The sequence below is a fragment of the Chenopodium album genome, chromosome 20, assembly GCF_948465745.1.
Source record: "Chenopodium album chromosome 20, dcCheAlbu1.1, whole genome shotgun sequence".
Lineage (NCBI taxonomy): Eukaryota > Viridiplantae > Streptophyta > Magnoliopsida > Caryophyllales > Amaranthaceae > Chenopodium > Chenopodium album.
The window spans coordinates 6,441,036-6,468,913 of record NC_137853.1 but is presented as its reverse complement, the minus strand read 5'-3'; the positions used below and the strand labels follow the sequence as shown (position 1 = coordinate 6,468,913).

General features: G+C 34.1%; 2 protein-coding genes across 2 annotated transcripts; one reads left to right on the top strand and one right to left on the bottom strand.

Annotated features, from left to right (window-relative positions):
* Positions 1-7,456: 7,456 nt before the first annotated feature.
* LOC145598096 (2-C-methyl-D-erythritol 2,4-cyclodiphosphate synthase, chloroplastic-like) lies at positions 7,457-16,065 on the bottom strand. Its single transcript, XM_081654402.1, has 3 exons — positions 15,633-16,065; positions 15,086-15,216; positions 7,457-7,942 (listed from the first exon to the last, which is right to left on the bottom strand). Exons 1-3 carry the CDS (start codon positions 15,991-15,993, stop codon positions 7,709-7,711), a joined length of 726 nt encoding a protein of 241 aa, XP_081510528.1. The 5' UTR covers positions 15,994-16,065; the 3' UTR covers positions 7,457-7,708.
* Positions 16,066-22,249: 6,184 nt separating this feature from the next.
* Positions 22,250-27,878, top strand: LOC145597761 (G-patch domain-containing protein 1-like). The gene is made up of 11 exons (XM_081654006.1): positions 22,250-22,385; positions 22,532-22,616; positions 22,735-22,811; positions 24,311-24,335; positions 24,432-24,522; positions 24,656-24,722; positions 24,939-25,023; positions 26,139-26,314; positions 26,779-27,012; positions 27,086-27,202; positions 27,397-27,878. The coding sequence occupies exons 1-11, from the start codon at positions 22,308-22,310 to the stop codon at positions 27,460-27,462; spliced, it is 1,101 nt and encodes a 366-aa protein (XP_081510132.1). The 5' UTR covers positions 22,250-22,307; the 3' UTR covers positions 27,463-27,878.

Sequence of the window (27,878 nt, the reverse complement as noted above, 5' to 3'; positions counted from 1 at the left end):
TTTACAGAAATCAGAATTGTTGAGTAAATCGTGTGCGTAAATGTCGACGTCAATTACATGCAAATATATGACCAGATTCAGCCCCCAATAAAAACATTCTTTTTTATGGTCGATAAGTTCGGCAAAATTTCAATATCATGAAAAAAATGCGTCAAGATTATAGTCTGCTGCTTTATACTATATGATCAAGAAAGGAATTAAACAACTAGTGATTCACATGAATAAAACCTGGGATATAAAACAACATTTTTTAGTAAAAAAAAAAGTTGCATCCTCTATCAATAGTCACATAATCATGCTGATCGTGTTATTAGTTTGAACTATATATAATTACCGAATTGAATATGATACGGTGTATATGTTAATGATATTTGGACAAAGTAAGAATTATTATACAGTAATAGTTTTGAATGAGTAAATGTGATATATGTATGTAGATTATCTATTTTCCTAATGGAATAACTTAACCAGTACATTTGTTACGTTGTACACAATTTTGACTATTAAAATATATAATTGTATATTGATTAAACGTTCATATGATAGTTTGAATATTCTTATCGACTTCATCTTGTCATCTACCCTCCCTTCTCCAAATTCCCTGGTTCAACATTTTTCTTATTATGTAAATAGTTTTTTTTAACAACTTTCTTATTGGCTTTTGGCTTTGATCATTTTCATTAGAAAAACAAATGTCCGCCTTTGAAAATTAGCAGTTTAATCTTAGATGACTGCGTTAGTCCTTAGCTAATTTGACAAACTGATTTTTAGTAATAACGTGGTAACTAAAGTTTTTTAAAATAAATTTTTACTTATGTATGTGTGTATAATTTGTAAACTAAACTACAAGGTATTTAAGATAATTTATTGCTTGGTTGAGGAGAAATCTTGGTTAAGAAATATGGAGTAGTAAATTTGATCAACTTTAGAACAAATGGGTCACTTTACAAGTTCATGATTATATACAAACCTATTTACTGAAAATCTCTTTCAACTAGGTTTCTCAAAACTAATCTTTTGACGAACTCAAACCTCTTTTTAAATTTTCTCTTAAGCAAACACTCCTATTAGGGTTTTGGACTTTGAAATAGGCATACCTCATTTTTGTTTCAAACCTCTCTATTTGCTCTAAAAGTTTCTCAACCAAATACCTCAAACTATTACCTCATTTTAAATAAATAAATTAAAAAAAAAACCCTCAAAACTAAGACTATGTTTGATTTAAATGAAAAAAGTTATAGTTTGACTACTAGTTTTTTGAGAATTGGTTTTGGCTTTTTTTTTTTTTTTTTTTTTTGGTGAGAAGTTTTTGGCTTTTTATCCATCACGAAGTTACCAACTTTGTAGGGTAACAACCAACTATTGACTTCACCAAACACGTAACAACTAATGTTATAAACTAATTCAAACAAGAAACATCAACCAGTATAAATTTTTATTACAAACAATCTATCAAATCAGATTAGCGCATTCAATAACAACTGCTTATTATTAATTAAGTCCACTGTCAAAAGTAGAAGCTCATATAAGTTGAAAAAAGTATATCGATAATTTGAATTATACTTATAGAAAGTTTACTATTCAATAATAATACATAAAAGCTAGCATTAATATGAAAATTATATGCATGAGAAAATATACATGTAAAAGGTCAATATGCACATGGGAGGCCAATTTTAATTTGCTTGTCAAAGATGAAATATTCCTTGGTAAGCAATTTTAGTCCAAGACTTCAAATTCAACCTATAAACGTCGACCATTTTTAGCAGACTTTGCGTATCTAATACAGTAATATATAGTGTAACACCCAAAATAAAAAGTCGCATTTCCCCTACTCAGTCTTCTACTTAATTCTTCTTTTAAATTTTTAATTTTTCACAGGGTATGTAGTGTTTGACGACACAAAAGGAAGTCAGCCATAGTGCATGCTCAACTGCGCTCATGTAACTTTACAAATTCAAGCGTCATGTATATGGAAAATTCAACTGCTTATGGATTAAGCCAAGAGATCATGTTATAAAAGTTTTAGTCCTTTTTTCTTTTAGTTAAAGTATATCCATAGAGAAGCTAATAGAGAGTTGTGAATTATTAGCGTGTTTTCTATGTGGCTGGTACACTTTGTGACCAGTTAACATATGAGTAATCCCTGATTGGCCGAGTAACCCCTGACCAATCGAGTAACCCCTGACGGAGTAACTCCTGACCAAGTAATCCCTGATTGGCCGAGTAATCTCTGATTGAGTAACCCCTGATTGCTGGCTAAGTAACGAACCACTGACCAAGTAACCCTTGACTGGTCGAGTAATCCTTGATCGAATGAGTAATCCTTCACTGACCGAGTAACCCCTGACCAAAGAACTCCGGCCATTCTTTGTGGCTAACCACGTATGAAACTTTGTGGTGAATTGTATAGACTCGTTGGGCCATTAGGCAAATCGCCATCAACAAATAGACCCTTTTTTAAATACTGAGTAATTAATGTTTCTATTTTCTTAACTTTGATAGATTTGGTCTTAATTTTGAGAGAAGTTAAACTACCTTATAGTATTCATATATCTTTTGTTTAAAAAAAAAAATTGCAACTATTTTACGATATATTGTCATTGTATTATATGTATAGCAGTAATAATTAACATATTCTTTTGGTAGATTAGAATAAAGTAGGTGTTCTCAAATCAAAACTTCATGTATGTCAACTCGATCAAGATTAGGGCTTGTTTACTTACGTTGAAATTCAGTTGAGTTCAGTTTAGTTCAGCTCAATTCAGTTCAGTTCAGTTCAGTTTAGTTCAGCTCAATTCAGTTCAGTTCAGTTCAGTTCAATTCAGTTCAGTTCAGCTCCTAATTTCCTTCTCTTATAAAATATTCATTTCAGTTCAATTCAGTTCAGTTCAGTTCAGTTCAGTTCAGTTCAGTTCAGTTCAGTTGAATTCAGTCAATGAGAATAGGCCCTTATTGGCTGGACAAGAACCTCTGGAAGTGGAAGAAAGAAAAGGTATGGGAATCCTCACCCTAAAATGCCACTAGTAAAAATTGAGATCGATATCATCCAAAATGGCAAAACCAATTACTACTTGCTAATATAATAAGCATATGCTTTGATCTTGTTCTTCAGCAAGTACCAAAAGTTCTTTTGACTAGAAGAAAAATACGATATATTTTTATGTAGACCTTCTGGAGGTGCATATATTATCATTATGTCACATCACACATAAACATACTTCGTATTTATTATATAAATCAATATATTCCCTTTTAAAAAAAAAAAATTAAATAAAAAAATTGTAACATTGCGTTATTGCTGATGTATTAAGGTCACCAGTAGTCCAATGCGATGAAATTTACAAGAGAAGGGTTTTTAACTTTTTATGGCTCTATATCGCAATGGGAGAAAGGATTTTATGAATTGTTTTTTTTTTTTTTCATGTAATATTCTTTTGAAGCTAATTAAAGGTATCCTATTGTTTCAAAATGGTCCATATTATGGCCAGCTGTTCTAGGGAGACTATAGTACAATACTACGAGTAACTTTTAAGATATAGTAGGAAACATTGGTACTCCCTTCGTTCCTAAATGTTTTTTACGTTTCCATTTAGGGTGTTCCTTTTTATTCTTTACATTTAGTATCTTTCCTATTTTGGTCATAAATTTTGGACTAAATTACCCTTGTTTTACAATTTTTTTACTCAAAAGTCCTTACTTTTCCATGTGTTATTGTACTTTTTGTACTAGTTTAATAGTTTTTCATAGGGCTGAGCAAAACTACCCAAAAAACCGAAAACCCGAAAAACCGATCCGTAACCGTTCCGAAAATTAGGGTACCCGATCCAATAACCATAACGGTTCGGGTACCCGTTCCGATAATTTGTTATCGGGTATGGTTATGGGTATCATTTTAAAATTAACGGTTACCCGATCCGATCCGATAAACATTTTTTTTTGCTTGTTGTCCCTACTTAAATCTATTAATATAAATCTAAATTTTCACTTTACTTCATAATCACTTTATTATATCAATGATTAGTAATATTATTAATAATTTAGTCAAGATCATATGGTATTGTTGTTAATTAGTTGTAAATTATATCATAGTAACTACATAATTAAGTATAATTATCATTATTGGATATCTTATTGGGTACCCGATAACCGATCCGAAAATCCGGGTACCCGAAGTCCGGGTACCCGAACTTATCGGTTCCGGTTATGGGTATCACTTTTAGTGATTTTGGTTATCGGGTACCCGAACCGTTAGTACTAACGGTACGGGTACCCGTCCCATGCTCACCCCTAGTTTTTCAACACTTATTATTACTTTCTCTCTCCTCTCTCCTCTAATTTCTCCACCCCACATGCTCAACATTGTATTTTTCAATAAATTTGTACTTTCAATCATTGAAATATTCCAATATACCTCAACTTTACACAATTTCTTAATTACCGCGCATAATTCCAAACGTAAAAAACATTTGGGAACGGAGGGAGTATTATATGTCGTTTGATTCTCTCATAATTTTGACTTATACCACGTCTCATAATATAAGATCGGTGATTTTTATTAATGGTTGTGTAATGACTCGTCAACTTTTACAACTTGCTTAGCAAGAAAACGGATGGAAAATAAAAGATTGAAAAGTAATTAAAATTCTTTTTATGGTTTGTTTTCAAAAAAAATCTTCTTATGTATTTAGGGAAACATTTGATATATCGCAATTGATACAAAAAAATAGCTATCTTTAATTAATACACACTCGTATGAAGAGTGTGTTTTTTTTTTTTTACTTCGTATCTTTTTAAAATTGAATAGTATATTAAGATACTGTCGGGGGAAATTCCAGCATATGCTGGGGGCAAGGATTGATCCCGTAACCTCGAGGTTACGAGATGGGAGTGCTACCATCAAGCCAACTCCACATCCTTATTATAATTTTAATTCCTGGCTAGTTACATTCCAATGTTTTCTTTTTTCTTTGGTTGGTACCTTTTCTCCGGCCTTACCATTAAATTAATACTAGTGATACCACTCTTCTGTCATTCTTTCAAGGGTTGCCACTTACTCCGTAGTCCATACCACTGCACCTAAAATTTACGAGGACACTCGCCTAAGTACAAACGTGGATGGTGGTTAATGTTACATTTCTAAGGTGTATATTACAGGAAATCATACATAAAACTTTTGTGTCGTTGTACTTGGTATATGTACGTGTAGGAGAAACTTGGCATTATCTCTTCACACGTCGAACAAAAATACATTCGATGACAAAACTTTAAGTGGGTTGTTTGGGAGCTAACCCATTGATAAGCTTGTTGGGACACACACATTTATATATAAGTCAATTCACGTCACTTTAGTAGGGTCACAAATCTCACAATACAAAAAAGGGGTTTTTAAGGAAATTGGCCAAATTAATGATCGTTTAAGCCACGCAGATGACACGGCTTAAAAGTTATTAGAGCACCATTAATATGCTTAATGGTTTACTCATTCAAAATAACATTTATCATGCATAACAGTTATTGTTGCACTAACATTTTATACTAGACTACTAGTGTTATAGTGTACTAGTGCTACTTTAACATGCAAATGATGCAATGAATGATATACTTACACTGTTTCATAATTATTTAACATTGTTTAAATTGAACCATTTGTTAAGGATCTAATTCATACTCGTATGTGAGTTGTAATTAATTATCTCATATTCCGTATAAAATAATGTAAGGAGAATTACTACTTCATTTATCACAATTGCTTTTAGATTGAAACTTTATTTAGCTTATAGTATGTGTGGTAATACTACGTATATTCTTCTCTGACATGGGTTTTTGCTCGGTCTAGATTATGAATATACAAAGACAACAAAGTACCTTATAGTTATTCGGGGCTCCGAGGTAATTGGTATGATGCTCAAGGGTATGGTCAGTCACTTCATTTTCCCTCTAGTAAGTGGCAAACCCTCTCTATGGGTTTGTTTGGGTGTGTGAGTTCTGCAACAATACACAAGGTTTATCTTTTTGTTTTTGCTTGTTTAGATAGGTGGGTTTAGTTGTTTTTAGTTACTTGTTTTAGTTCTCTTAGGGCCTGTTCTCATTGACTGAACTCAACTGAACTGGACTGAACTGAGTTGAACTGAAGTGAAGTAAACTGAAATGAATATTTTATAAGAGAAGGAAATTAGGAGTAGAGTTGAATTGAACTGAACTGAATTTCAACGTAAGAGAACAGGACCTTAGGATGTAATTTGCCCTTTATTTATTGTCAAAAAATAAATAAATAAATAAAAATAAAAAAAGTACTTCATATACAATTGCTGACATATGGATATATAATTGTAGGATTTGTACTTTGTAGGCCTAAACTTTCCGGGCGTACAGTTGGCATTGAATAGTATATGAGTATATCCATATTTCATTTGTTATCCAAAGTTTATTATTAAGATCATGACATGGTGAGTTTGATATTTAAGGGTGTATTCTCTTCAGTTAAAGTTCAGTTTTTAATTTCTTCCTCTCATAATATATTCAGTTCAACTCAATTCAATAAATTAGAACATGTCCTAACTGTACATATTGAGGTTATAATTAAGAAACATTTTGCGCAAATTTATTGCTCCATAAGTGTTAAATATCTGATGTTTTATAAAATTGAACTAGGAAATATTACCAGTCATTTAAAAGGACAGTATTATTCATTCTACACATATATGAGCACATAGGCCAAAAATACAAGAGCTTTAAATTACGTACACCCATTACATGTAACTTGAAAATTGTCATGAAATTTAATTTCAATTAGATTGCATCTAGTAGAATCAAAGATAATGAGATGAGTCAAATGTTGCTTAAGGTTGTGTCAGTCCAACACCAACATGTACTTGTTTATCACCAAAATGACTATAATTAAGATGTGTACATATCAAAACATTGTTTGAAATCTAGCTTAACTCCATTTCATTTCACATGCTCCCCAACAAAAATACAGTCACACATTTGACTTTTCAAGATGTTATAACTTCTTATGTTTGAAATTTACTTGCTCAAGCGAATATATTGATAATTGATTTTATGATACATTAAAAGTCTTTATAATTCATTTCTGCAAAATTTCAACATTAAGAAAAAAGAAAGCAATGATAATTAATTGTGTCTATCTCGACTAATTAAGTATTTTGGTCAATTAGCTAGATTAGTAAATTAAAATTTATGTGGGATGAATACAAGTGACACAATAAGTGATATTCCATTAAAAAAATACACCTAAAAAATGTCAACTTATTTTTTATTATACACGTAAGTTGTTGATTTAATCATAGATTAGCTCTTTGTTTTGATAAATTGTGTCCCAACAACGACTAAGTCTTTTAATTTGGTAGGTTGCTCTTTGTTTACTATTTGATCCTGGTTTTTGTCGGGCGAAACCGAAACCGGAAACCATTTACAAATTTAGACATGGAGCTGCTAAAATGCTATACACAATACTCTGTTAGTATTACATTGATACATGAATGCATCAAGCTGTCGTTGAATGAAAGTCGAGATAATGATGTTTAAACATGTAGTTGTAAAAATGCTATACACGATAATTTGCAAGTTATACTCACCAAAAACCTACCAAAAGACACATATAACACATGAGATTTTTCAATGGTTACAGCATGAGAATAATACGATGATGTTGATCTTCTATTTGTGGTTCGCGATGGTTCCTTTACTTTTTCATCAATAGAACCACTGTATGAGCTGCAATACTTCTATTTTCTCCGAGACTATCAACCTTCTCATGGGTTTTCGCTTTCAGATTCAAGACGGAGGGATCAACCCCGAGTAGAGCGGACAAGTTGGCCTTGATTGCTTCTTTGTGTGGGCTAACTTTAGGTCTTTGAAGAATTAAGGTGGCATCTAAATTGCCAAGCTCATACCCAGCCTCGCCCATTAATCTTACCTGTTGTTACAAAATTTAGAGCATAAGCATAACTTAACCATATCAAGGGATTCCAGCATCATTGCCTCAAATAGAAATGCAAATTAACAAATCATGCAGGAGTTAAAATCCAAGCATTCGGAAATGAAAACGTCTATTTGCTTAACTAGTTTACATAGGCGAAGTGTCCTGGAGACCTCTAATGAACATATTGTAGTAGTGTAGCTTAACACAAATAATAACACTATCTACATTTAGCCATTTTTAGTTGCTTAACTGTGTTACACAATAATTGGACCATTTGGAAATGATGATATTATTATGTACCATCATTTTAGAGTGGCCCCTTCAGTGTGATCGCCAATCAATCACAAAGAAAAGGAACAAAAAATGGTAGAAAATTTAAGGATTGAGCAAATAGCTTGGGACCATAACTCTTGAAAAAAAATCATGAGATATTCTCAGTTTAAAGTTTAAACCACAAAGTTGGAAGTGTGTAGTTCTTCAAAGGGCATCTCCAAAGGTTGGCCACTCCTACTACTAGTCTACTCTTGCCACGTACACTAGCTAAGCTAATTGGCTAATAGGATAGACATTTCTCCCATTGTTGACTAATGGCTACATGTACGAATTAAGTTCAGAGAGTCTCACATGTAAAAGTTCAAAAGGTTGGTTGGGGGTGGGACAATGGCAGAGTGACAATCTGTGTGTGTGTGTGTAGAAGGGGACGAGCGTGGCGGCATCCCAGTGTTGAAAAGAGGGCTACTTCGCCCACTTGCAACGACAAGTATCACTAGCTGAAAACAACAAAAAAAAAATTTATTGCATTTCTCCTACTGGTACATTTTTGTCCGCGTTTTGCCTTTTTTAGCCAAGATAGGTCATTTTGTAGCCAAGATAGGTCATTTCGTAGCCAAGCTGCCAAACTTGGCAGCTACTTTCTCTCTAATGGCAAGGGAGTGTACAAGTCAGTGAAGTGCTTATAAATGTTATGTCCCTTCCAATCAGTGTATAAGCCAGTGGGGTACTCCGATAAGAAATTGCAACCGTACCATATTATCAAGGACATGAAGTGGGCATACTGGACACTATCCTGCTTAAGCATAATCTTGGAATATGTCTATCAAGGAACTAACTCACATAAGAAGTATACTGTCACTTCTATCATCCAATTTGCTCAAGCTTTCACACTTTAGCCCACTCCCCACTGCATCACTTACTAACACATCCGATTTTGTACAAAATAGTCATTTCACCTAGATGTCCAGGCTTCTTATCTGGTAATGCAATAATGCAGTTTTCATTGTCAGTTAAGGTGGCCATATGTTTCGCCTTACAAAATATATACAAATCAAAACAAATAAACAAGAGAGGAAAATCTGTACTAGGATCTATAAAGAATTCCCATCCCAATATCCCATTGCCATTGGTGCAAGCTACAGCAAGTTTCAGCTTACCATGGGTTATTATGCAATATGCTACCCTTTGTAAGTGTAAAAATGAAACATAGCATATAGGCATTGGTAAATTTACTTTAGTATAATCAAAGGACAAAGTTTCATTTCTTAGCCTCCGCCTAAAATCTTGTCAATTACTGCCTTTTTGAAGCACTATTTATCTATTTATCAACAGCAGAACGGAATAGGATTTACAGGAAGCCCTAAGTTAGTATAATAATGTCATGCACAAGAAACAGTCATTATCAAGATTAAACACAAGTAATCCATCTCATCTACTATAAGGGCATTGGGGAAAATCTGTTAGGAATCCAAATTATCACTGAGTGAAAAAATCTATGATGTATCCACTGAGTATGATAGTAAAAACAAATGCAAAAGTACAATATCCATTTGATCTACTTGATTCTCTCTACAGATAATCCATTAAAGTACAATATCCATTTGATCTACTTGATTCTCTCTACAGATAATCCATTAAAGTTCTAAACTAGCAGTCAATATAATAGTGCAACACCCAAAACTAATTATCAAGAATTTGTATACCTAAAGTTGATCAACTTAGATTTCTGACGTATTGCGTACTTAACTACTTAACTTTTCTTCACTCCTCAATTTAACCAGCAAAGTTTCTAAGACACCGAATCTCACCTTACATAAGATTCGCATCGCCATTCGGCACATAAAGATGTCACTTCAATGAATAAAAAATATTTGCTGCTAAATCATCTAACATGTGAGATAATGGATTTACTCCACTACTTGTGACAGCCACGAAATGTATGCGAGCCGGATGATGAAAAATTCTCATGTCCGGTTCTTTCGGGGGATGAATCGAATCTCTAAGAAAAGAATTCACCTATCCTAATAACAAAAAAACCTGACTTGAATGATCCTGTATTAAGGGCTAAATTAGCCTCAAAACTCTCAATACCTCATGTCTTTATCATCTACTTGACTCAGTCAAGGTCCTCCTCAGCTTATAGCCCAACTCATGTGAATATTTATTCTTGATAGTATTGGCCTTCCAGCCCATCTCACTCTTTTATTCTTTCCATTTTTTCCCTTGTGGCTGTACATATTTTTAGTGTGTAGTACAAGAATAGTAGCTTCAATGGTGATGTTCTTCATTCCTGTACAGTCGACATTCTTCATTTAAGTTTGCTAATTTATTTGCTAGAGGCCTCTTTTAAGCATTTGAATTGAATAGATTCCCATCTCCATCTAATTAAGTTCAACTATTAATTAACCTAACTTCAAATCACATAAAAATCACATTCTGTTCTTTTTCGTCTTCAGTTCTTTACCAGATGATCTATATCAACCACCCTCCAACCCCCTCAATCACCCCCCCCCCAACACACACATACATACACAACCAAAAAATTATAAAATACGTATTTGCAAAGTGAAAAAAGAACCACAGTGAAAATAATGTCAGGTTAATAACCATTGATTCCGACCAGATCTTATACTTACACAACTAAGCCATGCTAACCACCCTGACTATAGCCTAGCTACTATATTATTATATGTAACTAACTATGAAGAATTCCCATCCCAATATCCCATTGCCATTGGTGCAAGCTACAGCAAGTTTCAGCTTACCTTGGGTATTATGCAATATACTACCCTTTGTAAGTGTAAAAATGAAACATAACATATTAGAATTGATACATTTACTTTTAGTATAATTGAAGGACAAAGTTTCAATTCTTAGGCCTCACCTTAAAAACTGCCATTTTGAAGCACTATATATCAACAGCATAACAGTATAGGATTTACAGGAAGCCTTAAGTTCGCATAATTATATCATGCACAAGAAACAGTCAATATCAAGATTAAACACCAGTAATCCACCTCATCTGATATAAGGGCACTGGGGAAAATCTGTTAGGAGTCCATCTATTTATGTATCACTGAGTATGACACTATGACAGTAAAAACAAATGCAAAAGTACAATATCAGCATGCCTACATTTGATCTACTTGATTTTCTCAACAGATAATCCACTGAAATTCTAAACTAGCAGTCAATAAAGTTAGTGCAACAACATAACATATCATCAAAGAATTAGTATGCCTACAGTTGATCAACTTAAATTTATGACGTCTTGCGTACTTGACTTTTCTATACCCCTCAATTTAACCAGCAAAGTTCCTAAGACACCAAATCTCACCTTACATAAGATTGCATAGCCATACGGCACATAAAGTTGTCACTTCAATGAATAAATAAATATTTGCTGCTAAATCATCTAACATGTGAGTTAATGGATTTACTCCATTCGTGACTGCCACAAAATGCATGTGTCAAAACTCTCAATGCCTCATGCCTTTGTCATCTACTTGACTCAGTCAAGGTCCTCCTTAGCTTACCCAACTCATGTGAATATTTACTCTTGTTAGTTTTGGTCTTCCAGCCCATCTCACTCTTTAATCTTTCAATTTTTGTCCCTTGTGGCTGTACATATTTTTTTTTTTGGTAGTACAAGGGTAGTAACTTCAATGGTGATGTTCTTCATTCCATACAATTGACATTCTTCATCTAAGTTTGCTAACTTATTTGTTAGAGACCTCTTATAAGCATTTGAATTGAATAGACTCCCCTCTCCATCTAATTAAGTTCAACTATTAATTAGCCTAACTTCAAATCACACAAAAATCACGTTCTGCTCTTTCTTGACTATAGTTCTTTACCGGATGAGCTATATACACCACCCCTCCAACCCCCTAAATCACACCCCTCCACCCCCCTAAAAAAAAAAAATTTAAAAAAAGAAAAAGAAAAAAAAAATAAAAAACTACACACACACAACCCAAAAAATATAAAATATCCATATTTGCAAAGTGAAAAAAGAACCACAGTGAAAAAAATGACAGGTTAATAACCATTGATTCCAACCAGATCTTATACTTACACAATTAAGCCATGCTGACCACCTCAGCTACAGCCTAGCTACTGTTCTAGGGTTCTACAATATGTCACTTGGTGGAAGAGGTCTAATGAAATTTCCTTAAGGACAAAACAAATCGGGATATATGATGGTAACATTTGTAAAACCGACTCAAAAGTTTGCCAAGCAGCAATAGGAGAGGTGTGTGGACCATAGGGTAGCATCCTGGCTAAATAATTACAGACCAAAAGACATTTTATCCGGTCTGTGACTTAGAAATGATCTGATAGATAGGTATGCATAATATTTCCAAGGATATATCTTTCTGTGTCTACCTATTGCATGAAATAAGGATGATTACTCAGAGGCCACAATACACCTACTCACACTTGCTGTTCAGCTATTGTTCAATTGATACAAAACCATCAGTTAACACAATAGCTTAAGGGCTCCGACGACAATGATTATTTATGCAGGGTCTTTCGAGAAAACAACCTTATTACAACTCTACTGACCAAGCTAATCAGATACCCTGCTTCTTTGTTGTCAGATTTCAGCAGCAACGAAAGCAACTACAACAAGAGATAGCATCCTCGAAAAAGTTGCAATGGTAATGTGGGGGACACTTTATAAGTTTATATCCTTGACTCAACAATCAGCAAAATTGAATCCAAACAACCTAAGATAATACCCACCCACCCCCTCCTCCTCCTTGTTCAAAAGGAGCCTTCTAGGCTTTATATGTATGGAAACCAAGTAAAACTTCTGTGACCATTGTAAGATTGATTAAAAATCAACAGAAAGGCGCTTCAAACTCCATCTTAATTTTACGAGGCGCAAAGGGTCCCCGGAGCCTAGGTGCAAGGCCCAAGGCGCATATGAGGAGCAAAATTTTTAAATTTTATGAGCAAGAATAGTCTTATGAATTACACTGGATCATGGCGACACTTTTTCTACCTCAGATTAAGTAACAAATTCAGCACCAAATCTCATAGTAAAGCAATAGTGACATGCCAAGACCTCTCCACACCACCAGTGTAACAAGGAGATGAAACTTCCACGGATTTCTTAGCACGTAAAAAAGTTTGCCTTTAGACACAACTCCTACTGGGTCATATATAGTGGAGCAACATACTAAATTAGTCCTTGTTTATCCCAGTTCAACCCTTACATAAAGATAACACATCCTGACAACCATATTACAATACCAAATAGAATAGAAACCTAAACCCAAATCGACTACATAGGAATGGTCAGCTCATATATTGACACTGTTTTGCACGAATTCGTGTGCCTGATTTCCCTTACAAATCTCACCTCCAAATTCCACCTCATCCTGCAATTAATGAGGCCTATGAATCACTCGAATCATTCTCTGCTCCTATAGTCTCACGCATATCAGGATGTCGTTCTTTGATTTATACCTAGGCTATATGCGTTCTAGTGTATTGATGCAATTTGGTGCAACATTATACAGTTTCCGCAGTTTCCTACTTTCCTATCACTCACAATGCCTTAGTATCATGCATTGGTTCCTGCAAAGAACCTACAACTAAAGCCTTACAAGACCTTAAAAGGTTCGATGCAATGCAAAAGGGATTAGATGCACAGGAACTCACAAAGTCACAAGCCCACAATCCCCAGCAGGCAAAGACCTATGGATTGCTAGCGGGATATTTTAAAATTAAGCTGAGCCAGACAGAATCGTTGAAAGGTTAAAAGCATAGTGGCACTCGAAGCTGCTGGAATTGATTTCCAAATGAATTAATATGTCACATATCAGGTGCGTAATAGTGTTATTACAGCATCAAGGGGGTGGAGACAAGAGCTTAAACCAATTGTATGTACCCTCTTACAAGGAGAATTGAATGAGGAAGTTCAAGTGAAGATGCCCGAAAGCATAACAAATTGACAAAGTCCTTACATGGACTTAAATGAGCAGCCAGGCTGCCAGGCAATGGTCTGCAAAGCTAACTTGAGTCTTATAAAGAGGAGCTGTAAGCAGTCTAAGGATGACAAGTCCATCAGAGCAAGAGCAATAATACGAAATCGTGCAGGTGATACATGGGTGACAGGCACTGTTAACAAGAAAGTTACTATACCCAAAGGGCAACGCTCAGTTGAATGAGGCATTCAGCATCAAGGACTTAGAGTAGTTCAATTGCCTACGGTGACTGGACTGGAGGATTGACAAATGGTTGGGAGAAAATTAGTATGATTTCCAAAAGATTGGAGAGATAAGAAGAATGATAAACCCTGGAAACATAAAGACTAATTATTGATCAATATAATTTGACATAAGTTTTATAGAAGCCCTAATTGTTCAAGTTAGAAACTATCTCATCCTTCTTAGTACTCAAGGTGCAGCTGAAAGAGGGGGAAAACGATCATGAGGATAAAGAAGAAGAGTAAGAGTAATTATGAGATGCAGAAAAGATAAGGTAAGACATCACTATTGAAACTCATGCTGTCCAATTTCCACCTCCAACAACTCTCTAAGACCATAACTTCTCCCTACTGAATAATACTGTTTGGGGTTTACATCCTTACCTGATATAGCTCCACGCCTCCACCTTATTTTGAATAAAATCTTTAACTCGAGTTCTTAAACTAAATTTTTGAAAAGTTCGAGTCTAGATATTGGTGTTATCTCACCTAAAGCATCTCAAAGGACCACACACTAATGGAATATGAGTTACACCCACATTTCATCTCATTAGCAGAAAATGATATTCAAAAGGTTCAAATTCATTGGAACCAACCATGAATTACGATATATAATAAATGGGAGAGGTAAACAAATCACTCACAGCTTCTTTGATGAAAACAGAAGAAGCTGCTCCCTTCCACTTAGGATCATTATCAGGGAAAAGCTGCCCGATATCCGGAAGCCCTAATGCCCCCAATATAGCATCCACCACACAATGAAGCAGCACATCCCCTACAATCATACATTACAAATATACATATAATTACAATATACCACTTTAAATTTCCTAACTATTAAGTAAAATAATCCATAAAAATCCGAATTTGCCCAAAATTATTCCAACAACACAGATAATTCACCCACAATAACACAAAAATGCCCAACATTATTCAATACACAGTTCAACATTCCAACAAATATATCTAGAAACAACAACAACAACAACAAAAAAACAATCAATTTCCAATACCCCCTTCAAATTCCAGACAAAAAAAAAATCAGAAATTTCCAACCAAGCAGGTAATCAATCCACAATAACGCAAAATATCCCAACATTATTCAATACAAAATTCAACACTCAAAACAAAATTAAACTCAATAAAAATGAAAAACAAAAAACTCCCAGAAATGAGAGAGAAAAAGGGTACCATCAGAGTGAGCCTCGCATCCTTTATCATGAGGAATGTCAATACCACCAATAATCAAAGGATAACCCGGCTCCAAGCGATGGAGATCGAACCCGTGACCGACCCGAAAAGGAAGGGTTTTTGAGGGTTTTGAATTTGATGATGAATTGGATTGAGAAGTTTCAGCAATTGGGGTAGAAACTGCTGAAATTGAGAAAGAATTGGTGGGTTTTAAAGCTGAATTGTTGAGGAATTTGGTGTTGAGAGTGAAGTAGGGAAGAGAGTGTGAGAGGTGGGAAGAAGAGGAGAGAGAAAGTAGAGGTTTTTGTGTGGTGGTGTGAAGGAATGAGCAAGTGCAGAGAGCAGTTGTCATAGCCGCCATTGATTAACCTTCAGAAAGGTGGGAAATTGAAGAAGAGGAAATGAGCAAGAAAACAGGATTTTTTAGGAGGAAGCCCAATTAATCTTTGGGATTTCCCATGGCAGTTTGGTAAATAAATCAACAACTTTATGGCCTCATTATTCATTTGTCTAGTTTATTGAGATTGAACTCATTGAAGCATGTGGAGAATAAGAAGCTTATGTTGAGGGAGTACTTAAGTTGAAGTTCATATTGGTTTAGGACATGTTCACATTTACTAAACTGAGCTGAACAGAACAGAACTGAACTGATTGGAGCTTAACTGAACTGAACTGAATTGAGCTGAAATAAATATTTTATGTGAGAGGGAAATTAAGAGCTGAACTGAACTGATTGGAGCTGAACTGAACTGAAATTAAGTAAATATGAACAGGCCCTTAGTACTTGTATTTACGGATGGTGGACTAGGAGACTAGGAGTGAAGCCGACTAGCCGTGTAGTTCTACTCGCTCCATCTCAATTTGATGTGAACAATGAATATGGTAGTTTTAGGAGACATTTGTCCTTATATTAGCAAACGTAGGTAGTAGATTATTTCTATAATATCTTTTAGAATACTATAAATAGAGCCTATAGGCATTATTTTTATTAACTACAATTCACCATCTTTATACCCTTCTCATCTTTCATTGAGGAGACGGAGGTTGCATGGGTAGCTTTGTACTTCTACATGCATTATTTTATTAACCTGGTGATATTAACGCTCTTCTTTGAGCTGAAATGAAATAATTGCAATTAAATAAAAAATAAACTAAACAATACTTCAATGAAATAAAATGAATAGAATTTAATTAAGTCCAATCGGGCAACACTAAACTACTACAAACAATTGCAGAATATTCGACTCTACTTGAAATATGCTACAAACTATTATACATTTATACCATATCGACACTAGTCGCTTTCAACCCACCAACAACCATCCACAACCCTACATCACCACCACTTTCACATTTATGTTGAAAAAAACATATATATACATATACCAAACTATTTACTTTAATTTGCCAAAATTTGGTCTAAAATTACTGCATAATTTAGCATTTTGATAACCTTAAAATCATTATTAAATTAAACAATTCACAAATCCCTTTAACATTTGTTTTTAGGTTCTAAAATTGCATTGTATGCAACATAGTTATAATCCTTTAGGTCACTTTGGAAACTCTAAGTCGATTACACTTTTTTACCAACTTCTATTTTCAATGGTAGTCAGCAGGAGGGTTAAAAAGATGGTGAAACTATATCGACATTTGCTTGGAATGAAAAATAAGGAATCAAAATGTCGATTGTTGATTGGATTAAATACCAATAATCAGTGAATTGATTATATATGAATCTGAAATGTTAATAAAACAACAAGACATTGCAATCAATCACTATATACAAAAATAATGTTTACATACCTTTTAATTCATTATAATACGATACGATGACACATTTTTTATTATTTTTTATTATTCATATACAAAACTATAACATCTAAATAATTTAACTAAAACAATTTGTATCGGATAAAATGTATTGTATTAACATTTTTATCAATGTTTAATCACATATATAGATAGTCAGATTACCATATGTGTGTCAAATTTGACTATGTAATTTATCTTAAATTGGAAAAAATTAAATTATTCTTTATAAAAGATTTTTTATGTTGTTAATTGTCAATTGTAAATATCGTACGACTTTAATTAATGATGAAATATGTTGTGCTTTAGGACTCTTTTTTTTATCATTTTGGGTTTTTCTAAGTTATACCCTTAAGTGTAACACCCTAGAAATTCCTTTCCTTTAAATACACACTTTACTCTTTTTAAAATACGATTTAGGAATATCTAAGACATTACCGCCACCGTGAAAACGGCTAAGGCAATTATCAAAGACACACAGCGGAAGACTTAACTCAAAACCATTCAAAACGAGTCAACTTAAAAGTCAACCAAACGAAAGTAAAGATTAAAACCAAAGTCAAACGAGGACAAATAAAATCAACCTACAACTTGGAACCATTGAAGGCCCTTATCAAAACCAATTAAATTATGAAAACCTTTGCGTTAGTCTCATAAGCATAACATAATATAATATTTGAAAGAAATAAACCACATCTCAACTAATAGAAACTAGCATGATTCGCTCTTCACTCATGCCCCGTCATGAATATGCTTCAACGCCTGAAAAGATTATCTCCACTTGTCCCCACTACTCTCCATTAAAATGGATCATCGTAGGGCCAAGATAAAGACATAGCCAGACACAAACAACACACACAATCAGCAAAGCTGAGTACATAAGCGTATTTAAACACACTAACATGCAACTCCTAGCATCACACATACTTACCTCATTGCACCTGTTTACAAGCACACACAACAAACAACAAGACTCTTTAACTGGACACTAAATAATTTATTTAGCGTTGATTACGCATCGAACGGGTTTCTAACTTGACTAAACCTTCCTCAATGAATTGAGGACCACTGACACGGGAGCTAACCGTGCCAGCATCACCTGTGCCACACATTGGTGGCGGAATTCCAGCGCATAATAATAATAATAAAAGGGAATATACAGCGTCCTGTACTCCATTAGAAGTTATGGTTAAATATAAAACCCCATAACTCCCCCCCATATGTTCATACTCAAGGTATATACGTTCCAAGAGTTTTGGTGCGTAATCTCTTTCACTTTACGTTGTTTACATATTATTAGACTTGGTGATGACTCTCAAAGCATAACAATTCAATCATCAATAATAATTCAACCATTCAAACATACCAATTTAATTCTTGAATATTTAGTGACCACATAATATTTAATGTTGAACCCTTTTTAATTCTACCTCAGTGTCATAGACACTGTAAACGCATAAAGCGCCAACAATCCTATCCCTCGGTGTTAAAAACACCTTAAGTGCACAAAGGCACCAACATACAATTTATTCCTTGTGTACATAGACACTTATATAGCTCCTTCTTTATGCTTAAAGCATCAATAAAAATTATATGAACTATAATAAAATTCCTTTTCAATATTCCAAACATAATTAAACAATTTGTTTAATTAAACATGCTCTTTAACATTCCATAAATAAATATGTAGTCCATATAATCATGCCAAAAATATAATTTTCAATCCATAGAGCATCACAAATAAATTCATGCTTCATAATTCAATCACCAATACTAATAATTCACAATTTAATACATAAACCTTAGCATGATGCTACTTGTAATTGATTGAAACCAAACATAGCATGATTCTACATCATCAAATATGCTAAGTACGCGAACGTACCTCAATTAAGCCCATAAAGTGGCCGAAAATACTACAACAATTCCCGAATCAAGTCTCCTACAATAAGGGACAATAATACTAAATTAATTACTCTTGTATATACAATTTCCAGCAACTTAAACTCACTTTAAACTATTTAGAATAATCTGAAAATTATTTAAAAACCCCTAATTAAACTCCTTTTTAATAGGTTATCACACCCTTTTATTAAAATCACAATTATACTACTTTAAATAAAATTCCAGCATTTTAAACTAATCTAAAACCCCTTTAAAACTTCATCAAAATATATTTTCATACTTAAATTATCCATAGAAAAATTAAATTATATCTTACCCTTTAAACTCAAGGATAAAATTTTAAAAAAAACTTCGTTAAAAATCAAAAACTGCCCGAAAATCATACTTAGAGGCTGAATTTGGCCACGAGAGGGTGGTGCTCACTACCAAGGGTAGAGGGTAGTGAGTCTTTCTTAAAACGCTGTTTCCACATGGAAAACACTACATTTTTGTCAAAATCGGATGAGTTTAGAACCTGATCGGGATTAAAACGAGATTAATATTAACGAACGAAAATCTGTAAATTAAAACACGAATTTATGTGTTCAAAATAATCTAGGATTAAGTTAAACTAATTAGTAGTTATAATCACCAAAATTTCCAAAATATCATTACTATAAAAGCCCTAAATCAATTGTTCATAAAACCCTAAAAATCAAAGTCTTTAATAATTTTAAAACCCTAACTTATAATTTTATGAAATCTAAAAATAAAACACTTTATTATTTAAAATTTACAATCTTTAATCATCAAAATATAATTATGATACTAATTAAACATACTTTGAATAATTAAAACCAAAATCCATAAATAAAATCATCAAAATAGCTAGAATGAAAAGAGGAGAGAAAAAGGAAGAAAATAAGACTAACCTTTTTGTGTGGGAAATTTTGGGGATCTAGTAGATATATATAGTGTAGGGTAATTAGTGTAGGTTTGGGCTTCATATAATCATGGACTTTAAATGTTGAAATAGGTGACCCAAAAGTAAAAATAGGGTGATTGGGCTTATAATGAAGATGGGCTACATTTGGATTAAATACTTGTTGGCCCAAATATAAATACTTGATTAATCTATAATCCAATAATTAAAATAGTTTGACCCAAAATATATTTTATAAATAAATAAATAAAATATAAAATACGCTAAAAATACGGGGTATTACATTAAGGTTGTTCAGCTTCCAAGGCATGCTCCCGTGCTTTTTTAAAGTTACAAGTTGTGTCCTCCAACTTCAATGTTGGTAATTGTATCAAAATGGGAAGTAATAAGAAATGAATGAGACAAAAAGTACACTAAGAGCTTGACCATTTCAATAGTTGCTTTTAGGAAAAAGGAGAAAAAGTAAATGTGAAATTGTGAAAAAAAAATTCTTAATGCTAATCTCCAAATTCCAATTGACCAAGCAAGCTATGGAACGTAGGGAGGGACTGCTATTGGAGCAGGGGACTAAACGCAGAAGAGAACAGAGTTACATTCGTTGGATTATGCCGAAAATAGGCTGGGTCAAACTGAATTCGGATGGGGCGGCCAAAGGCAACCCGGGACCAGCAGGTGCAGGGGGTTTGATTACGGGCTATAATGGTGAATTGTTTGAGTTCTTTGCGATGAAATGTGGTATTTGCACGTGTACAAAGGCGGAGCTCATGGTTGTAATGAAGGGTTTGATGATAGATCATGGTTGTAAAGTTGTTTCTCGAATGTTGGTGGATGAGATCCGACCAACTCTCCTTATATTCATATTCTTCGCAAGTGGAAGACTCATCTTTGGTAAAGATTGGGAGGTAGTTGTATCTCACTGCTATAGGGAAGCTAACCAAGCAGCCAACTGGTTAGCAAATTATGGAGTGCAAGCGGAGCAAAACCTAATCCTCTTTGATGCGGTTCCGAGGGATCTTAATGCCATTTTATCGGAGGATTTAAGTGGAGTATCAAGGCCGAGGATGGTGCTAGTGGGTCACGGAGGGGCTTTTAATCGCTAATTGTGTTCTAGGAGCTAGTTCTACTGTGTGCTTTTGTTTTTCATTTTTCTTATCTTTTCCTTTTGTGTGTGTCTTTAGTTTCTGTCTGTTGGTTTTTGTTTTAGTGTGTTTGTTTATCTTTGTTTGGGGGCTTTGCCCCTCTCTTTCACCAAAAAAAAATAACCTTAAACCAATTTGGGGTGAAAATTTCTCTCCAAACTAGGGTGATTAACAGTACTATTAATATTACAGTTGAATAAATACTTTAAGTTGGAGAACACATCTTGTAATTTTTAAAAAGCATTGACATACCTTAGACCCTCTCCAATGGTGAGACTCAAGTGAGTATCTTCAGGAGAGAGAAAATATTTTTTGCAATGTATATTAATAAGTTGATATCTAAACTTAGCAACTCCAAAAAAAGTTGCTAAGTTTGGATACTCAACTTTGAGTCTCAATTGACAAAAAGTGTGGGCCATTATCAATATTATAATATGTTTTGTAATTTATTTAAGTTTTAATTTTAGTTTTTATTGTAAAAAAACTTATAATATAATTTGGTGGGCCATAAATTGAAAGTGATATTAGTATACTTCAGAAAGTTTCACCATTGGGAAATTAGACTTCACATGAGTTGCTAAATTGAGAAGTGGGTTGAGTATCACCATTGGAGGTAAAAAATAACTCAATTTATATTTCAATACTCAAACGTGTATCTCGCCATTAGAGATGGTTAGAAAACTCGACAACTAGGGGGCATATAGCTTAGAAAAACCTTTTTTTTAAAAAAAAAATAAGTATGGGCAATTGTGAGCCGTTAGATATTGTACACCCATAAACCCTTACACAACACCTTCAAACACACTACAATCAACCTTCCCCTTGTAAGTAATTACCTTTATAACCCCACAAAACCCTTCTCCCTCTTCTTCCGAGAGCAGCAGCAGCAACCAAGCCATGGCTGCTCCCGAAGCTCCCGTACGCTACGTCGGCATCGACCGCACATCCGCCGCCTTCCGCCTCATGAAGCAAATGGTTCTTCACTTTCTCTCTCCTCCAATCCCTTTTTTCTTTCTTCAATTTGTTCGAAATTCCAACAATCTAGGAACTTCGATTTCTAGGGTTTTTCGTTTCATCGGAAGATAATTTCTTAATTGATTTACTTTACCTTCTCAATTCAGGGTTGGGAAGAAGGCGAAGGGATTGGGAAAGATAAGCAAGGTATCAAAGGTTACATCAGAGTTCAAAACAAACAGGATACTTCTGGTTTGTATTTCTTTCTTTCTCTCTTAATCATTTGTTTTTGTTCTTAATAATCTATTAATCTGGATATTTTTGTTGTAATGGGTTGTATAATTGATGAAATTATGTGAAATGTTAATAGGTATTGGAGTTGAGAAGCCTAATCATTGGGCATATGATACCTCACAATTCGATAACATATTGAAAAAATTGAAAGTGGTGAGCTTACACGATCAAAGTTACTTTCTTTTTCTTCGTTTGTTTATAATCATTATTGTTCACATTTGTTAAACTTCATTAAATTATGGTTCCTTTGGCTTATGTTATTCCATTGATATATGCTTTTATACGATATGCTACACAACTAATCATAAGAACATCATGCAATTATTATGTACTTATCTCATCAAACGTTTGCTAAATTGTGACTGCAATGACAAGGACGAAGAAGCGCTTTTTTAAACCATCCATTACAAATAATAAATGTAGCTTGTTATTTTGATTCCTTGATTATGTTAAGTCTTAACATTACTCTCATAGCATTTTTTTGGTGTCAATATTTTGGGTTTTTTATGGTGTCTTTGTGTCTCTTTAAAATCTGTATTGTACTCTAAGAGGGTGTTTGGATTGAAGGAAATGGAGGGAAAAGAAGTGAAGGGAAATGGAGAGAGGGTGTATCTTTCATTTGGATAACAAATTGAAATTAGGGATGAAGGGAATTGGAGGGGAGAGAAATGGAGGGATTAAATTTTAAGAAAATGATCCCTCTAACAATGGAGAGATTTGGAAGGAAAACTTACCCTTCTTCCTTCCCTTAACATTACCCAAACAAACTGTAAATTTCCTGATTCCCCGTTACGTTCAAAATTTTATCAGTTTTAATTTTGCTGATGAAACCGCATTAGGTGTTTATGTTAGTTGATTACTTGTACCATTTAAAACCAAATTAAGATATTTTAGTCTTTAAAAAAAAAAAAGATATTTTAGAGAATATCACAGTATAAAAGGCTCAAGATGCACAGAGGCAATAGGGATCCTTTTCTGCATTTTTTGTGCTTAATTGTACCTCATTGAAATCATCTCGCTAGACAAAAATAAGTAAATAACACTGGACCCCTATTGCATAGGTGCCTTTTATACATGGGACTATTGAAAATATCAATCCCTTTTTATCAGCATAACTTAACACACTATCAACTGACCCAATCCTCCTTGGGGAGATGATGGCTGAAGAAGAGGGGTGGCTAGAGGAGGCTGTAGACGAGGTAGGGAGTAATTAGAGAGGCTGACAGAGAGGAAAAGGAGGATAATGATTGGTGGTTTGGTTTTGATGTGGTGGAGACTGGAGAATTATGCTTTTGCACCACTTTTGCTAGTGTACAGAAAGATCCCAAAAAAATTACGAGTGGGGTTACATCTTACATGCACACCATAGAAAAACCCATATCTTTATAGGTATTTGTATTGCCATTGAAATTCGTAGAAGCAGGTGTACAACTTAGATTTCCAAAAAAATACAGGGGTGCATGCACACCATAAAAAAACCCATATTTTTTAGGTATTTGTATTACTGTTCTTTTTTTTTTTTTTTTTTGGCACGATTTCATTATAACATCCCTTGGTGTTGCTCATAGTATTATTGAGTATGCTGTTGAGTTTCAATATCCTGTAATCATAACTGAATTTCTCACAAGCCTGATTTTTTCTCCATCTTGCAGCAAGCAGCGGAGACAAATATAGAAGGTATTTGCAATATTAGAATATAATACGTGTAAATGAAACATATGTTGTTCATATAACTGTTGTGGATTTTAACTTGGACCATTTTTATTCACGCAGTTGAAGAAGATAAAGATAAGCAAGTGAGTACTGAAATTTGTGAAACTGTTGTGGCAGTGAAATCAGTAAAGGTTACTCGACCTCAAGGACGGTATGTATTTTTGCCTTAATGGGGTTGTGGTGTTTGTACTTTGTAGTTACTACATGAATTCAATTAACGTTGTTTAAGGATACTTTCTACCATGTGTATTTTTTTTAATAAATTGTTTTTAATGAATGTTCAGGTATAAGAAGAGGGAAAAAGGAAAGCTAGTTCACAACTATTCTTCTCTGGATCTTGAAGGAATACTTGTAAGTATCTATTGTTATAAATCTTTAAATGCTACATGTGTGCATCTTGAAGTCTTTAGTTTTATTGATGGTAACTTAATTTTCTACTTCTCATTGAAATTTAAAATTACATTCTCAAAATTGTAAATGCTGATGTCAATACATTGATGTACTGTGATCTATTTGACCAATATGTTTAATCTCAATTTTCATGTAATTGGAAATTATGTACTGTAGGGGAAGAAGTCCGAGGAACCGACAATTCCCACAGAAGATGAATCAGAGACAAAAGTTTTTGATGAGCTTCCTTATGATGCTGAAGGTAATGTTTGGATCTATTTAGATCCTGAATTATTTATGCCAACTGTCTACATCTGGTGCTTTAATTTTTCATGAATGTATAACAAAGTACGACACTAGCAGTCTAGCACTGAGATATACAAAGTTATTTGCCTTAAGTACTACTTCTATGTTTTATGTAATAAACTTTATAGAGAGAATATTACACTATACAAACGAGTGTTAATCCTACCCTAACATTTTTCTTCATATAAAATTTCCATTTTTTTTTTCTGTAGTGCCTTGGTGCACTCCTTGTGCCCTTCAAACTAGTGACTTGAAGTCTTTTGACTTCTGTGCTTCAACCTATGAGGGCCATCTAAAAGTGGTCATCAAGGGAGGACCCCCCCCCCCCCCCCCTTCTCTCTCTTCTCAAACAAAAAAAAATGTTTCCTCCGTTCCCCAAATATTGCAACATGGTAGTGGGACACGGATTTTAAGAAGGGAAGAGAGATAGAGAGGAATAAAGATAGGGATCCACATGATAAGGAGAGAGAAGAGAGAAACATGTGCAAATAAGGAAATGTTGCAATATAACTTCCAAAAATGGTAATTGTTACAATATTTGTGGATCGGAGGAAGTATTAGAGCAAATTCGTGTTACCCAAGGAAAGGGAATAGAAAGTTATGACTGCAATACAGTCAAGAATAGGGTCTTTTGTCATGGCTTGTGACAAGAAAAATATCAAATGATGTTTGGGAAAGTTTTGTTGCTGGTAGTCTGGTAGGATGACACGTATCCATTATTGGCAACTAAGAATTATCGTCTTGGTACTTATAAAGGCATAACTGATCAATGTCTAACATCATTATGAGATGCAGTGTTTTTGTGTTTTAAATTGTCAGAGCTTAATGCGTTTTTGGGGTGGTTCTGTAGCAAATCTAAATTCTGCTTTAGTGGCTTACTTATGTCAAGTTATTCATTTCTGGTTGTTGGTATATTTATGCTGATGTTGCAGTCTTAAAGTGCAACTTGCTGGTCTTATGTGTCTTTGCACCTCTCTGATATTGAATTACAAAGATTGGGGAGAGAAATAATAAGACTTACCATTTGTGAATTTTTTCTGCTAATCTCTTACATATTATATTTGTGTACAGTAAAGGAGATTGTTGAATACCCACCAGAGTGGTGGGGTTACAAGTATGGTTTTGTTATTGGGGGTTTTCTTGGAGCCAAATCTAAAAAGAGGAAAGCTGCTGATGAGGCTTCTACTAGTAACAAAAAGATCGGTTTTGCTGAAGAAGATCAAGAGAATTTATACAATCTTTGTCAAGTGAGTAATCATCTTCCAATTATTTAGTCTTTAATATTCAACATAAAATTAAGGCTTGGGATAGGATTTTCTGGTACTTTTGCATGGAAGACATATTCTAGTAAATATTTGCGGACTATATATAAGGGAGATCCTAATGTCAAAGACTTGCCAAGGAGAGATTGATGTGAAATTTCATTAAAATAAGATACCCATATGTGATTCTTATTCAGCTGTTCAGCTCTAGCATGTAATTCTAATGAGCGTAGTATGCTTGGCTCTTGCTTTGTTTTGTTTTCTACGGTTATTGAGAATTATTTCTCTGTAGTTCTTGGACTCCCTAGAACCATGCATATTGGCAGGATCAACAATGGCTGTTGTTTTCTTGTTGTTTATCTGTTACAATGGCAATTGAGGGAAACCACTAAGTAAAAGGAAATGAAAGTTGTGGATTAATTTCTAAGTGACACTTATTTGATTTCCAGGATAAAAAAACAACTGGGAGACAAGGTCTTGGTATGAAAGACAGGCCTAGAAAAGTTGCTGGTGTTCACTTCGGAGGGAAAAAGACAACCTTTGGTGACAGTGATAGTGATGATGAAGATTCTCACAGTGCTGGTTCTGTTGAGAGAGAAGAACATGATGAGGTGCCTGAAACCGACAGTGGTAGGGAGCCAAAAGTGAAGCTGAAAAATCTGTGCCGCCAGTTGCTTCGCCAGGTTTGTTTTCCTTGTATCAATAAGCCTTGAAGTAAATATGTCGGTTTGCTGAGAATCTAGGTGGTTGTTGCAGGTACCTGGTAAAACTTTAAAGCTGAAAGAGCTGAAAGCTATGGTAGATCAGCACTCTGCTACAGTTTTCTCTAGTTTCTCTTCTAAAGCAGACTCTCTTTCTTTTCTAAAACAAAAGGTATATTTCGAAGTTTTGATCTGTTGAATAAGTATTTCTGTTTCTTTGTTTCATGTCTATTGAGGGAAGTTTTGATTGTAACACTAATGTTTGCATCCCATCCCCCTCCAAAATGGAAGGATTAAAAAAAATTGGAGCCAGCTTGCAAAGAGTTTAATATGAAGGTTCTAATTTCATCTTCCTGTTTGCTGTAGCTTCAAGGAAGTTCAAAATTCTGCGTGGAGGGAAAGAGAGTGACCTTATCGTCAAAGAGAAGGTAAAATTTTGCAGATGTGTCATGAATGTAACGATATGTACATTGCAGATCGGATGCAAAGCCTCTACTACAGTCATGCAAATCTCATACTACTGTGAAGCTGCAGTGGGCTGTGAGGTTTTAAATATTCTTACTATCTATAGTTGTTGTTTCTATAGATGTTAGTGGTAATGTTTTCCACAATGAGAATGTAATTCTTTTCGTTAGAAAGTAACAAGTGAGCATTATAGTTGTCGGTATCAAGTCATAGCATGCTTTCAATATGGAAGGAATTAGGATGATAAGTATCATTGTATCACTCACTTACTACCAGTAGTATCAATTTTGGCTATTTGATTTGCTCTTTATTTCATATCTCTATTATGGCTGTAATTGTTATTTTATATATTTTTTTTTTAATGTTAAAATTGTTACTTGATA

Coding starts and splice junctions, on each gene's coding strand:
- LOC145598096 (XM_081654402.1), bottom strand. CDS start 15,993: ATGGCGGCTATGACAACTGCTCTCTGCACTTGCTCATTCCTTCACACC. Junction 15,217..15,632: donor ATGCGAGGCTCACTCTGATG/GTACCCTTTTTC, acceptor GTATGATTGTAG/GGGATGTGCTGCTTCATTGT. Junction 7,943..15,085: donor CTGTTTTCATCAAAGAAGCT/GTGAGTGATTTG, acceptor TTGTAACAACAG/GTAAGATTAATGGGCGAGGC.
- LOC145597761 (XM_081654006.1), top strand. CDS start 22,308: ATGGCTGCTCCCGAAGCTCCCGTACGCTACGTCGGCATCGACCGCACA. Junction 27,013..27,085: donor GCCGCCAGTTGCTTCGCCAG/GTTTGTTTTCCT, acceptor TGGTTGTTGCAG/GTACCTGGTAAAACTTTAAA. Junction 27,203..27,396: donor TTTCTTTTCTAAAACAAAAG/GTATATTTCGAA, acceptor TGTTTGCTGTAG/CTTCAAGGAAGTTCAAAATT.